General features: G+C 40.3%; 1 protein-coding gene across 1 annotated transcript in view; it reads right to left on the bottom strand.

Moving 5' to 3' along the window:
• Window positions 1–13,410, bottom strand: part of ryr2a (ryanodine receptor 2a (cardiac)) — a 63,507-nt gene that overhangs the window by 26,855 nt on the left and 23,242 nt on the right. The window contains exons 40-66 of the mRNA XM_077503090.1: window positions 12,973–13,173; window positions 12,323–12,428; window positions 11,643–11,786; window positions 11,064–11,191; window positions 10,737–10,882; window positions 10,415–10,529; window positions 9,656–9,788; window positions 8,959–9,062; window positions 8,469–8,604; window positions 8,191–8,377; window positions 7,779–7,887; window positions 7,573–7,693; window positions 7,305–7,474; window positions 6,572–6,792; window positions 6,003–6,093; window positions 5,641–5,781; window positions 5,024–5,187; window positions 4,814–4,892; window positions 4,646–4,735; window positions 3,363–3,500; window positions 3,084–3,161; window positions 2,908–2,983; window positions 2,370–2,493; window positions 2,099–2,214; window positions 774–838; window positions 552–673; window positions 246–295 (exon numbers count right to left, since the gene is read on the bottom strand). Coding sequence (XP_077359216.1) covers window positions 246–295; window positions 552–673; window positions 774–838; window positions 2,099–2,214; window positions 2,370–2,493; window positions 2,908–2,983; window positions 3,084–3,161; window positions 3,363–3,500; window positions 4,646–4,735; window positions 4,814–4,892; window positions 5,024–5,187; window positions 5,641–5,781; window positions 6,003–6,093; window positions 6,572–6,792; window positions 7,305–7,474; window positions 7,573–7,693; window positions 7,779–7,887; window positions 8,191–8,377; window positions 8,469–8,604; window positions 8,959–9,062; window positions 9,656–9,788; window positions 10,415–10,529; window positions 10,737–10,882; window positions 11,064–11,191; window positions 11,643–11,786; window positions 12,323–12,428; window positions 12,973–13,173 — 3,355 coding nt within the window. The remainder of the gene's footprint in view (window positions 1–245; window positions 296–551; window positions 674–773; window positions 839–2,098; window positions 2,215–2,369; window positions 2,494–2,907; window positions 2,984–3,083; window positions 3,162–3,362; window positions 3,501–4,645; window positions 4,736–4,813; window positions 4,893–5,023; window positions 5,188–5,640; window positions 5,782–6,002; window positions 6,094–6,571; window positions 6,793–7,304; window positions 7,475–7,572; window positions 7,694–7,778; window positions 7,888–8,190; window positions 8,378–8,468; window positions 8,605–8,958; window positions 9,063–9,655; window positions 9,789–10,414; window positions 10,530–10,736; window positions 10,883–11,063; window positions 11,192–11,642; window positions 11,787–12,322; window positions 12,429–12,972; window positions 13,174–13,410) is intronic.

The following is a 13,410-nucleotide window of genomic DNA, read 5'->3' as shown; positions in this document are numbered from 1 at the left end:
GCCCCTCAATGTGTTGCGGTACAATTGATTTCTTAGTTTCAAGGCTCAAAATACGTGTATGTTGCGCACATATAAGACCTGTGTAATCCTGTCCAATTCTTACTACATTCTTTATTCAAATTACTATACAGTACTGGATTCATGCAAATCCAATTTTTTTCCTTTTTAAAGAAAGCGGGGTGGGGTTGGATGGGAGTTTGAGCTCGTGATCAAAAGTGCAAGCAATAGCCATAAACCATTCTTACCAAATAAGGATATCCTATTTCTGACAAGTACTCCCAGTTTGCAGAAAAGACTAGAAAAAATACATTGAGGAGGAAGAGGCAGGGAGGGAAGAACAAGTGAAAAAACAAACAAAACAAAACAAAACAGTTATGAGACACCCGAGAGGAAAAAAAGACAAAAGGAGAATGAGAAACAAATCACTTGGACAAAACAATTGCTATTTCCAACATCCAGACAAAGCCCAGTTGACATTTCAAGCAGCGTTGTGGGCGTTTTGCAAAACACTCTTACTGTTATCTTTGAAGGGATTTGCTAGTCACAATCACCTTGTTACCATCTCCTTCTCCTTGTTGGAAGCATGTCCACCGCTACTAATTGGATTGATGGACGTGGATAGGAAATACAGACGATGGTTTTTGAAGTATTGATCCACCAACGGCAAGACAACCTGTGGGTTCAGTTGACAATTAAAACAAATCCGAGGGTCTAATATCATCGCTGATAAACATTTTTTGGGTTGTTTGCAACGCTTCTGATTTATTTCTGACCTTTCCAAAGAACTTCATCTGCTGTTCGTAAGGATTCTTTACTCCCTTTCGTCTTGTTCCTGCATCTAGAGAGAATCAAGGACAAATGATACACGTGTATTGTCTGCACTTATTACCTTATTGGCCCATTTTTTTCAATAAACTACTTGGACTATGACATTGGGTGTATTTCACAAAGCAGGTTCAACAAACTGTGAAATGAACACTGAACTAGGAGTTGGAAAGTCTGTTTTCTCGGTTCCAGCACAGCTGATTACAGCAACGCTGAGTAGTTACAACTTGACTCACTTCCAGTCTTAAAAGACCGCCTCAATGGAGCCCAGAGTCGTCGAGTCACCGGGTCACCATGGCAACGGGGAAGCCGAGAGCGGCGCCGCCCTCTGATTCTGCGTGTTTTGTTTTGTTTTTTTTGCCCTTCTCAACCGAAAATCTTAATGCGATCATATGTCGAATTTGAACATGTCTTTATAAATACATAAAGAAAAAAAAAAGTGCGACACCGCAGCGGCTCCCCATAGAGAAGGCGGCGTGGAGCACTTTGCTGCTCGGGTCAATGTGTAAATTTAAATGTAGTCCTTTGTAATCACAATACATTCATTCATTTGAGTTAGGTGCAATCCTACAAAGGAGAAGTGCACTTGATGTAGGATGTAAACTTAGATGAAATATAAAAACATTCAACATTCAAACGGGTATAAGAGAAAAAAAAAAACGGAGCGCAATACATGCTACGATGTGAGCGCGTATGACTACGTCTGGTAATGCCAAAAATGACGGATTATGTTGTGTATGTTGATGATGAACGTTATGGGAAACGCGGTACCGAGCGGGCTGATAACATTCTCTCGACCAATATTTCATTCCCCGCACAATAAAACGGCACCTTCATCAATAGGGTCATTGTCAAAACGACATGCAATGTTCCTGACAAAAGTGGACTTTATAGAATATGCGTATTTAAGTTGCTGCAGTGGACTGAATGAACGAGGAAACGAATGATGGTGTGTGGCTGAAAGGAGGCGGTACAGGGAAAAACTCGAGGTTCATTGTGAAAAAGCTGCTACGATCAGGTTAGTTTCATGGAGCACGTCACGACGTGAACTGACCGAGAGCTTAAATGACCTCTTTTTATGAAACGGGCTCGAGTTCCCGCTTCTCCTCTGATTTCAGCGACCTCCCTTTCTGAAACGGAAGACGCAGCGTTGCCCACATTTCAGGGTTCACTAAACCTGCTTTGTGAAATGCACCCATTGACTATTTACGGAATAAAGCAAGAAGATTTGGACCCTTGCTTTGATCAAGCAAGTGACGTTGAAGGTTCTCACCAAATTTCATCATGTACTCGTGGGCCTGGTCCACATATCTGATGAGCTGCTGAAGGAAGGTGTAGGCAAATCGTTTCTCGATGGCTGGCGAGTCCGACTCCTGTGACTTGACACCTCTGAAATGAATCAATAAAGTCTCAATACGGATGACGTTTGTCGGGAATTTCAGCAGAAGGAGAAAATGCGGCCAATTCTATTGAGGGTGGCGCAATAGACACGGCAAATGTCTTGAAATTTTATTTGAGGTCTTGCATCAAAATCGATTTCCTACCTTGACACGGTGTAACCGTTGATCTGGAGGAACTTGAGGATATCTTGTGCTTTTTGTCTGTCTTTTAATTTCTCTTTGGCCGTCAGCGTATCAAAGGGAACCAGTAAGGGGTGATTTCCTCCACCTGGCACAAAGAAACCTCAAGTAAAATGTCAAGCACGTCGTCGGTTGCGTCTGTGGAATAATATATGCTTGCAAGAAGCAAAAGCACTGTACTGCAATGTATTTGACTCGGGTTCATATCATCATCAGATATTGTTTCTCCTTCTTTTCTATAATGTGTTGTTTTTGGCATTTGAATAGGACGAAAAACATCCCAGTAAAAGGAAGCAACCACATATTTAGTTGTTCATTTTGACTTCCTTTCTTGAAAATATTCTCTTTTATTGAGTTGTGCATGTTATAGGTCAAATAATTTTGAAATTAATGATCTTGATCTCATTTTTTTTCTAAATAACAAAAACTTGTCATTTGAACATGGTTACTTTTAATATCTGTAAATAACATTAAAAAAAATAGTGTAATTTCAATGCCACACCTTTGGCTTCTAGTTCAGTCTTCTTTTTGCTGGCCCAGATGTTATGATAGTTCTCTGCAAGGAGCTCTGCCATTGACTGCAAAACACGTGAATGTTTCTTCAGTACTCAAAATTAGTAGCAAATTTAGTAGGTTATCAGAATTGTGGATGAATTTAATCAGTGTTTACAATCATACCTGAGTGTCTCTGGACAGTGTAACGTTGCTCATATCAATCGGCCTGGGATTGAAACACTGAGCTCCTTCCAAGGACAGCTGGGGAACAAATTATGATTTTATTATTAGAACAACTCATTTTCAAAACTGCTTTTCCTGTTCAGGGTCAAAAGTAGCTGGAGCCTATCGCCGACTCCACACCAGCCACTTTTCTGAATGCTCACATTTATTATGAACAACATCGACATGTTTTTTGGTTTCGGTGATCTTGAAGCCACATCAAACAATCAAAACGTGTACCTGGCTGGCCAGCGATATTCTCCTCGATTTGTTCTGGAGGCTGGCTGGGTCACTCTCTCGTATCCTGTTGATGCTCCATCCCCAAGAAAGCATCGTCTTGAGAGACTCTCTGATTGGCCGGCAGTAGAAATCTTTATCCTAAAGCAAATCATCGAAATGCAGCAATATTTAAAACAATATTTGAATGCTACATCCACTTAGCGACTTTGTTATATTTGGAGACTTTTCCAACCACTGTTGTAACTGTGACTCTGGCAAAAGGGTCCACATGTGCTAAAAAAATGGAGATATCGATATATTCGAATTCTGCATTTAATTCCCTTTAAAATGATATTTAATACATGGACGTACCTCAAACATTGACAAGCTACAGCAATTTTTTAAGTTTTAGTACTTGCATCTTTCAAATGTTCACAGCAACGAGTACCTTAGGAAAAAGATATGAACCAGAAATTTTCAGGAACTATTAAAATATCACTGGAAAACAGTCGTCCGAGATTTTAACCCTTTCAACGTTTTGGAAGTTTGACCTCTCAAGAGCTGAAATCAGCCTCAACTTTGAAGATCACATTCAGCTTACAATTCATCTTCTGAGGCTTCAGCCAAAGTTTGCTTTTTTTTATTGTTGCTCTTTGTGGTATTTTCTTGCATAAATGCGGGCATATTACCACAGTGGGAAAATTGATTTAATAATTTTTTTTTTTTTTTTTTTTTTTTTTTTTTTTAATCAACTAGCAAGGCTAAAAACACTCCCCCTAGTCACGATGAATACTTTCTAATATTTGCTTATTTTCATACACTTCTATTCCAATTTGGACTTTTGTGCTGCTTGGAAATGAAACTCGAGACCTCAAGGAAGTTATCTGTGGAGAAATCTCAAAATGGACAAAAAATGTCGTCCATATCTGATGAACAACCCGGTGCACACGAGTCAGAGCCCAAACTTCATATTATTATATTAATGTTCAGCAATGCTGTGTATTTATAAGCATGGATGCTGACCACGTTATTTATAAATGGCTTCATGAGGGATTCAAGCATTAACTTTCTTCATCATTCATTTATTGAACTTCAAAAACTGAACTCAACATTGTTGGCAAATGATACTTTCTATATTATTGACTTAATATATAACATCACAAGCACATCAAGTACGTACATATGATTGTCAGTGTTGTCATGTACACTGTCTGTGGAATGTCACTTCAAGTTTTGAACGTTGGGCATAAGTTTAAAAAAAAAAAAAAAAAAAAAAAACTTGAGGCAGATGTACAATAGATTACCTTATCAGAGAGTGCTTTAAAAGGTTTTAATAAATGATGGCTCCTGGACATTTCACATGTATTTTCGCTGTACGACCAACCATTGGAAAACTGGGGGGGAAAAAAAAAAAACAATTAACAAAACATCAAAACATTTAACAAGTGTTGAATCTGATGGTTCATACTTACCTTTTCAAAACACCACTTCTCGTGGTTATGCTCTGCATATCTGGCAATGAAAATGTCCAGTTTTTCTGGTACAGTCACACTATAAAAGAGAAAACACCAAACGTAAGAAAAGTTCGATCACATTCATCCGCTGTGTTTTCTTAAGTCTGGTTTGATGTTAATTATGGCATATATATGTTCATATAAAGAACAACACATCAAAATGTATACTTGGAAGTGTCTGCAGGCTGTGGAGTGAAGTTTCCGTCCGAGTCCATCGATGATTGTTTGTCCATCATGGCCATGTAGTTCGACTCCATATAATCCGGAGGAAGAGCTCCGCCCACTGCACTTAGGCATGACAATGCAACCTTAAACAGCTCCTGGTCATATGGCTAACAAACAAACAAACACACACACACATATATCACATTTGAAATGCTAATTTTATTCATGTCCATGCTTTTGGTAAAAGTTCTATATAGTACAGGAAAAGATAGAATCCTTCAAAAAGTTGATCAGTTTTATTCTCCATCAAGGCAAATAATCCATCTGTGGTACTCGTCCTTGGCATGGAACCATATTGTTGCTCACAAATACTCATATTTCTGTTCACCCCAGAACAATGGAAGCTGCCTCCTGCTATTTGAAACATTCCCTCTTTTTAAAAGCAGATTCAAAACGGATCTGTTCAAGATTTCTGTCTTGAATCTGCAGTTTTACTGCCACTAGATTTATTTATTGCTCATAATAGGAATCTGTTTACATTGACCTGGTAACAAACTGCAAATATTTCTGAAAAAAATTTATCATTAGGTTAAGTTAAATCGGGCTGATTATTTGCATACCTTATGAGAGAGCGCATCAAATATCCCCCAAAATAATTTCCTGGAGAGGTGAAGTTCTTCATCAGACGAGGCGCCGAAAGTGCCCCAGCCTCCAGCCAGGCAGTAGTACTTCCAGCAGCGCTCAAAGTGATTGGTCAAAAGCTGTCGGAAGTCGCAAATATAATAATATGCGTCCTTCTCAAAACTGATGCCGACGAACCGATTCAAGAACTACTTTACAGAACACAACTAGTTTTCAAAAAAAGCGATTGGGGTTGTACAACTTAAAAATAAAATACAAAACATCGTTTGAACTCAAATGGCAAAAATAAGCGTGAATAGATTCAATGCATGTGAATAAGATCAATTGATGTCTTACTCACTTTCAAGGGCATCTTGGTAAGTTCATTCAGCAGCGGAATGTCAAACACAAGCCTCCTTAACAGATGTTGCATCATTGAAGGCCTCAGTTTACTGCAGAGGAAAAATAAGAAACCGAGTTAAATATGAACACAAAACAATAACAACAAGGTTACGGTCAGACACGTTTGCTAACAGTTTTCATGCACAATTCGAGTTGTTCAACTCACACCATCTACCCTCAACATCATCCGGATTCTCTGCTACTAAAAAGTGTCATTTGCTGTGTCCACGACTGCAATTGCAACAATTGCAAATGCAAATTAAAACATTTAAAAAAAAAAAAAATGTAAATGTGTCTTCATGACAATGAACAATTATTCCTCTTCCCTGTATTTCTTTTGGAGCGGAAAAAAAAAATCTAGTCGAAGGCTCATCTCGGTCGGTAACTCGAGATTGTGTATACGCAACTGTCGTTGTTGGCGGGTAAAGCATATCATCCGCAACAGATGCAGGTCAAAATTCAAACTTGGACAAGTGCTGCAAAACTTTTCAAACGGTTTTATAAGTGTAAAAAGTCCTCTTCTCTTACCCACAAACCGCTAGAAGACACTCCTCGATGGAATCCCGCTGGGCTTTGGTAAGGCAGCAGCCTTTGGACAGACGGTAAACGGTGTGAAGCAGCGAATCGATCAGCGATGCAAACGACTCCGTCCCGGCAAAGAGTGGCGCGCATTTGGTCAGCAGTGGTAATACTGCCGTGCAGAGATACCTGTTGAGGGCAAGAGCCATGTCTGTGGCGCTAAGAGCTGCCTAACAAAAACAAAAACAGAATCGTGGAAGAAAAAGGGGGAGACAAATATTAACACCACAAAGGCAAACTTTGTTCGAATTCGATGGCAAATGAAACTCCCAAGTGAATGAACCCATCATTTAGGGTAAACTGTCTTCCATATTATTAGGCATTTGCTGTTCATTTTCCAAAATAGTCAATGCGATTTGTCGTGAATGAAATGTGATTTTTTTTTGGCCAAATAGCTAACTCCCCATTATTCCAGCCCAAAACATTGCTGACATTGGACAATGATTATTATATGAAATTGAAATTGTATTCAAATTTGCCCCAACCAGGATTCAAACACTGGTCTGGATTACTGTTGCTTTAGAAAAAAAAAATCTGTGAATTTTGTGTGAAATATTTGTGAGAATTTGTCACTGAAAATATGGAATAATATTGAAAAAAAATGTAATCATGTGAAATGAGATTCAATATAATTATTAATAAAAAGCATCCATGGCCCAAAAAAAAAAAGAGCCAAACTAACTGTGTCGAGTGAAGCTGCAGCTCTGAGGTCTGGTAGGAATCCGACTTCGAGCAGGTGAAGGAGGAAATTCTGGTCTTGCACACCATAGACCCGGTCCAAAAACAGCACCATGGCCGCTTTGTGATCCGGACAGAAGCCAGCCGACATGTCCGGCTCCAACACCACCCCATCTAAGTATGGCAACATACCCGGGTTATATTTGACCCGTTTTCCCTTTTTATCTAAGAGACGATGCTAACGTTGACGCTGATGCAGTCGGTGCACTTACCTTTCGTCAGGCTTGGCATTGCGAATGGAATGCAGACGACGCCCACGAGATCTTCGATGGGAATCAGAGACCTGAGAATCGCTCTGATGCGAATTGCTTCCCCTTTACCGGCATTTATCAACTGATGCAAAAGGTTTACAGTTTATACATTAGATGACAATCCAGTTGTGAGTTTGTTTGTGCGGACACGTTGTTGTGTCACTCACGTGCAACTCTGGACCGCAACGTCCCAGCAGGTCAATAAGCGCCGCATAGAAGGTCATAATGGCATTCCCTAAGTGGATGGCATCGTCTTCTTCCTGTAACCTATCACTGCTATATGCGACGCAAACACACAAATAGTTGGTTAACATAAACTCCAAAGTACGGTTTATTTATTTGTATTTTATAACCGTATTTTTTTGCATTTCAATAATAGCATCTATTAGGGGAAAACTTCACATAAAAAACAAAGAGAAGAAAATAAAAACCTATGCAGATGAAATGTTCTTTCATAGCTCACTAGTTAAACACTCGTTTGTGTTAAATGAGAACAAGCTGCACACTACCAATTAGCATTCTCAGAATACAGGAAACGCAATATGACCGGTATGTTTCTCATGTTGTGCATTAGCTTACAGAATGTTGCTGCTTTCTGATGCAGAGGAAGGCCCATCTCTGAAGGGATCGAGAGAAATCTTAATTGCTTCTTCCATTGTGGCCAACAAGCCGTCACCGCCTTCTCCTCGGAGCGCTGGTCCGAAACATTCCGGTCGGCGGATAAGAAGTCTCACCACGACGTTCGCGTTCTCTTCGACACTTTCGCCTATCGCAGGAGAGAAAGAATTCAACCTTAGGTAGCTGAAGAAAGAAGAGAAAAACAATGTAGCGTAAATAATTGATCACAAAATGTTTACCATTGCAAAATACAGCAAAACGCAAGAAATCGAGGTAGCGTTCTCCTTCAACAGGGTTCCAGCCGATGTCGGGATATCCTTTCGACACCAGCATCAGGCAACTCTGCAGCCCACAGCCGGCCAGATACTGAACCACCTGAGAAGTCACATAGAATAGATTTAGAATGATCAACAAAAATAAACACACACGCATCAAGATCCCATTTTTTTCTCGGGGTGTGCTGGAAAAAAATAACACGGCAATATATCGCTGCGGGCTTCTTTGCAATACACGTATTAATATGCAGGTGTCACAATGGATATTGCACATTCATTCAAATTTCCCGGTGCGTGGCTGAAATTTGCTCCTTGCTGTGCAGTGCGCATACATTTCGACTCGGTACGGCGCCGGCGGTAAACCGGAACCGCTGCTAACATTACAAGAAGAAAACGTTTTTGCCATTCAGCATAATAAAAATATCATTTGGTATACAAACAACTGGAACTTCACCTTCTCCAAATCAGGCTCTCTCAAAGCAAGCGCCAACTCGTTGTTATCCATCACTGATGCCGCAGCCACATCAAGGGGCGTGGCTCCTCGCATCGACGGAGACGCTGAGGACAACGCGGCTTAGTACAAACGTCACACACAAAAACAACAACTCTATTTTCCTAAATTTGAAATATAATACGCAGTGAAACATCTAAGAATACTAAATTGTGTCCAAAATTCTGAACATAAAAAGATGACCTAAAAATAAAATAAAAAAATCACATGCAAATGCTGCAAATCTAATTATTAAAAAAAAAAAAAAATTGTTTAACATTTGGAAAAGAAAAAATACTAACTTTTTGAATTTACTTTGTGCCATAAAGCTTTAGGATGAATCATCAGAATGGATTAACAATAAATATTGTAATATTTAATTGTATCCAATAATGTTACATTTGTTTTATGAACTGTTCTTTTGATATATTACTGTAGGCGACTTCATTCAGCGTTTATTTTCCTACGTTGTTTAAATATAAGCACCCTACTCTACTCAGTAGCAGTAGAAGTTGTCTTTTTTTTTTGTACTTTTCACATACTTTAGCTACGCGTCAGTAGCACCTTTTTTGTGTGATCGTTTTTGGAATAAGTTGCTCACTACGCCCGCCATGATGAAAAGCCGAGTCGCCAATTACGACGTACGATCACGGTCGCTCACCAAGGCCGACGCTGCTGTTCTCCAGCAGGTAGCTGAGATGGTCAAACATGGCTTTCTGGTTTTGACGGCTGATTCGACAGAAGTAACAAAGGAAACGACAACAGTTGGCCACCATTTTCGGGAAGGTGATTTCCTGCAAAACAAACCCAAATATGAGATATTGCTCTTTGCAAAAATATAAAAAAAATAAATAAAGTTCTTCACCTCTGTGAGCGAAATGACGTGTTATTTATTTATTTATTTGTATTATGTTCCCGAATGTCTGAATGCTCTGAAATCTGTTTACATGTGTTGTGTTGAGCAGATTAATGCTGTCCACAGGAGTCAAAGCACGGCTGGAGCTCAACTTCCCAACTCGAATCTCATTTTGGTCTTTTGACGGAATCAACAGTGCCTCTGCTGGTTGCGGCAAAACCGCCATTGATTCAAGGAGGAATGACGTAACATATAAACAGAACGAGAAACCGAGATATCGGGCAGCGTCATCCTCCATTGCCTCTGCGTTGTGTCCAAATTCACAAGGCTGGGTCCTCCGGAGGGCAAATTTGTTGGCCGCATGACGTCACTCACGCCGCCGACAGTCCATTCATGTGTAAGTCCGTGCGTGCTTGAGTGACGTCACGCAGCCGACAAATTCGCCCATCGGAGGACCCAGCCTGTGTTTTGGTTATGCGTTTCCCGCGCTCGACTATTGTGTCGCAGCGTCACTTAACAAGAATGATAATTCAACAAAAATATATTTCAGCCAGCCCTCCATACCTTCGAAACTCCCCCGCTGAGTACGTTCACCATGACCTCCATGACAGTCTCATGCATCCCCAGAGCTCTCATCAAGTTCGGATGCTGGTAAAACACTTTGTTGTTCATAATATCACTGCAGAAGAAAACATTCATTTTGTTATGCCTTGTCTGCTCTTTTTTTTTTTCTATCCAAATATGGACACTCGTTTCCTTCATACATCCAGTTTGAAAAAGGCCACAAAATGATTAACAACACTGCATCAATTTTGAAGTTGTCAATGGAAAACACCTGTTTTCCAACGATGGTTTTAAGAACAGAAAAAAAAAAGCGTTTTCTCACCCGAGTCCTCTTATCATCAGCTTCTCCTCCTCTCTTCCCATTCGCACACTCAGCAGTGATCTTATCTGACCAAGAGCAGCGAGCAGGTTGATGGTGTCCTCGATTGAAACGGAGTTTATCGTGTAAGTCTTGGGAAGAGCCCGGACCTAGAGAGACAAGATAATAAACACTTTCACGCCGATAACAATATCGGGGACAATCTTAGTCCACTAAGCTGTATTCCAAATTACAATGCATGCAAAAAATGTGAAAGTCAAACATTTGAAAAATATTCCGTGTAAATTGCATTGACTATGAAGGACAAAATGACCAAAACGAGAAGATAACCTGTCCTCCAATGCCGTCATACTGTCGGTGCAAGAGCACAAACATGGCTCGGACGAGCTCCGGATCCTCGATTATCGACTCCTGAGCCCAGCGAACCATCGTCTCGGAAATCAACTGCTGTAATGTACCTGAAGAGACAAGACGATCTTAAAAGCAGGGAACACACGGTAAACGTATATTTCCACTGAACTGATTCTGATGAATTATTGCATGTTATAACCAGATGCAAGGAATATTCAATGAACTATTAATTACGCACATTTCAATGTAAAATATTGTGAAGAGCAATACATGTGACTTCCTGTCTGTTGTAACTTCCTGTCTATCTGATGTGACTTCCTGTCTATCTGATGTGACTTCCTGTCTGTTTGTTGTGACTTCCTGTCTGTTTGTTGTGACTTCTTGTCTATCTGATGTGACTTTCCTGTCTGTTTGTTGTGACTTCCTGTCTATCTGATGTGACTTCCTGTCTGTTTGTTGTGACTTCCTGTCTGTTTGTTGTGACTTCCTGTCTATCTGATGTGACTTCCTGTCTATCTGATGTGACTTCCTGTCTATCTGATGGACAGGAAAACTCACTTGGCTTTCTATCCATCTTTTCCTTTGGTGGGTTGACAATCTTGTTTTTCAGGTAAGACACCTTTTCCACCAATGACATGAGTCGACCCCGAATGGTGAAATTACTGTCTCCGTCTAAAGAGCCATCTTCTGTTAACTCTATACCTGAGGGAGTAGAGATATTACAGACAAAAATTGTAGGGGTTGCACAGACCGGTTGATTTGTTCATGTCACAACTCAACAATGATGTTCAGAGCATTGCGTTGACGAGTCGCTAATTACTCATTTTTGCCTTGAGGAGGAGGCAGAGGAGGAAGCTCGCCGCCTGCGCTATTTGTCAGCCTCATTCAAGTCAATGGGAACACACGATTTTTTTTTAAACCACAATCATTACAAATCCATCCACAAGTACCTTGTAAATTGTAAATATACAGGACTGTCTCAGAAAATGAGAGTATTGTGATAAAGTCATGCAAGGAAATAAGCAAAATTGCTGGATTCATTACAAATCAACTGAAATATTGCAAGGCTTTTATTATGGCTTACAGCTTAAGAAAACTCAAATATCCTCTCTCAAAATATTAGAATATTTCCTCAGACCAAGTTAAAAAAAAAATGCCATAATTAAAGATGAAAAGGTTGCAACCCAGCAAAGGTTTGGTAGACTGTATTTTGAAATTATCATTATTATTATTATTACCACAGTGTTTCATGAGGTCCTCATGGAAGTCAAGCAGCTGTTCTCGGATATATTCGGGACAGGGACACTCCTGCATCTCCTTCTTAAAGTTCAGCAGCATGTTGATCTGCAGGAAATACATTTTGCAGCTTGACTTGCATGTCCACGAAACATTGTTATCGTTACGTCCCGAGTGATGGTGCGACTTATAATGCTGCTACTGCCCAACGCTACACCTAAGTCAAGGTACTGGTGTACTTTCACTTGCATACAACAGCGGTGGATTCAAACTAAAGGTGGTGTCCTCTAATGCCAACGTCCGACTACATGAACGTAGCCTGATTTTGACCTGACAAACGTTCGCTGCTGTGGCTTGTTTTGAGTTATCTTGATGTGTCATGTGACATCCTCAACGACTGGCCAGACGTGGACATGTCTGCTGCGTTGCTACTGAAATTCCCCCCAGTACATGCTTTCCAAGTGAGGGGTGGTCATTAATTGCACGTTTTAAAAAATAAAATAAAATAAAAAATCAGTGTCATTAAAATGAACTCAATATTAACGCACTAACTTCGACAGCCCTAATCGTGATCGGACATTGTTAATCACTATCTAATACTTTTAAAGAGCGTCGTAGAGCGTCACGCCAGGCCTTTCTTTAAGTAATGTACCTGTTCCTGAGGTGGAGATCGGAACTCTTTGGTCTTCTTGGCGGTGAGAGCAGCAGACATGTTCAGCGCAAGCATCACTTCATTGTAGCGAAAGCGCTGATTTTCTTGGAGACTGGCGACAAAATCGTCAGAGAAGGCGACGACTGCTTCAATGCGATGACGCACCTGGCAGTCGCACAGATACTGGAGAACGTGGCACATCTATGGCACAAAAAAAAAAAAAGCACGACACATATTAGCAGTTTATATGTGCAACCGCTTCTCCCGTCACGGCCCGTTGAAGATTATTCATGTTGAGAGCATCTGGAAGGAGTTAACGTGGGCTTTACCTTCCTTCCTAAGCTGCTTTATATTTGCTAAACTATGGTTCAATTAGCTGGAAATTGATTGAACAAGGTAGAAAAGCTCAAATGTGGATACTAGCCGGCATGCACAAAA

This window comes from Festucalex cinctus, chromosome 17 (genome assembly GCF_051991245.1).
Source record: "Festucalex cinctus isolate MCC-2025b chromosome 17, RoL_Fcin_1.0, whole genome shotgun sequence".
NCBI classification, from domain to species: domain Eukaryota; kingdom Metazoa; phylum Chordata; class Actinopteri; order Syngnathiformes; family Syngnathidae; genus Festucalex; species Festucalex cinctus.
The sequence above is the reverse complement of the archived record's forward strand: the minus strand, read 5'-3'. Positions and strand labels throughout refer to the sequence as shown.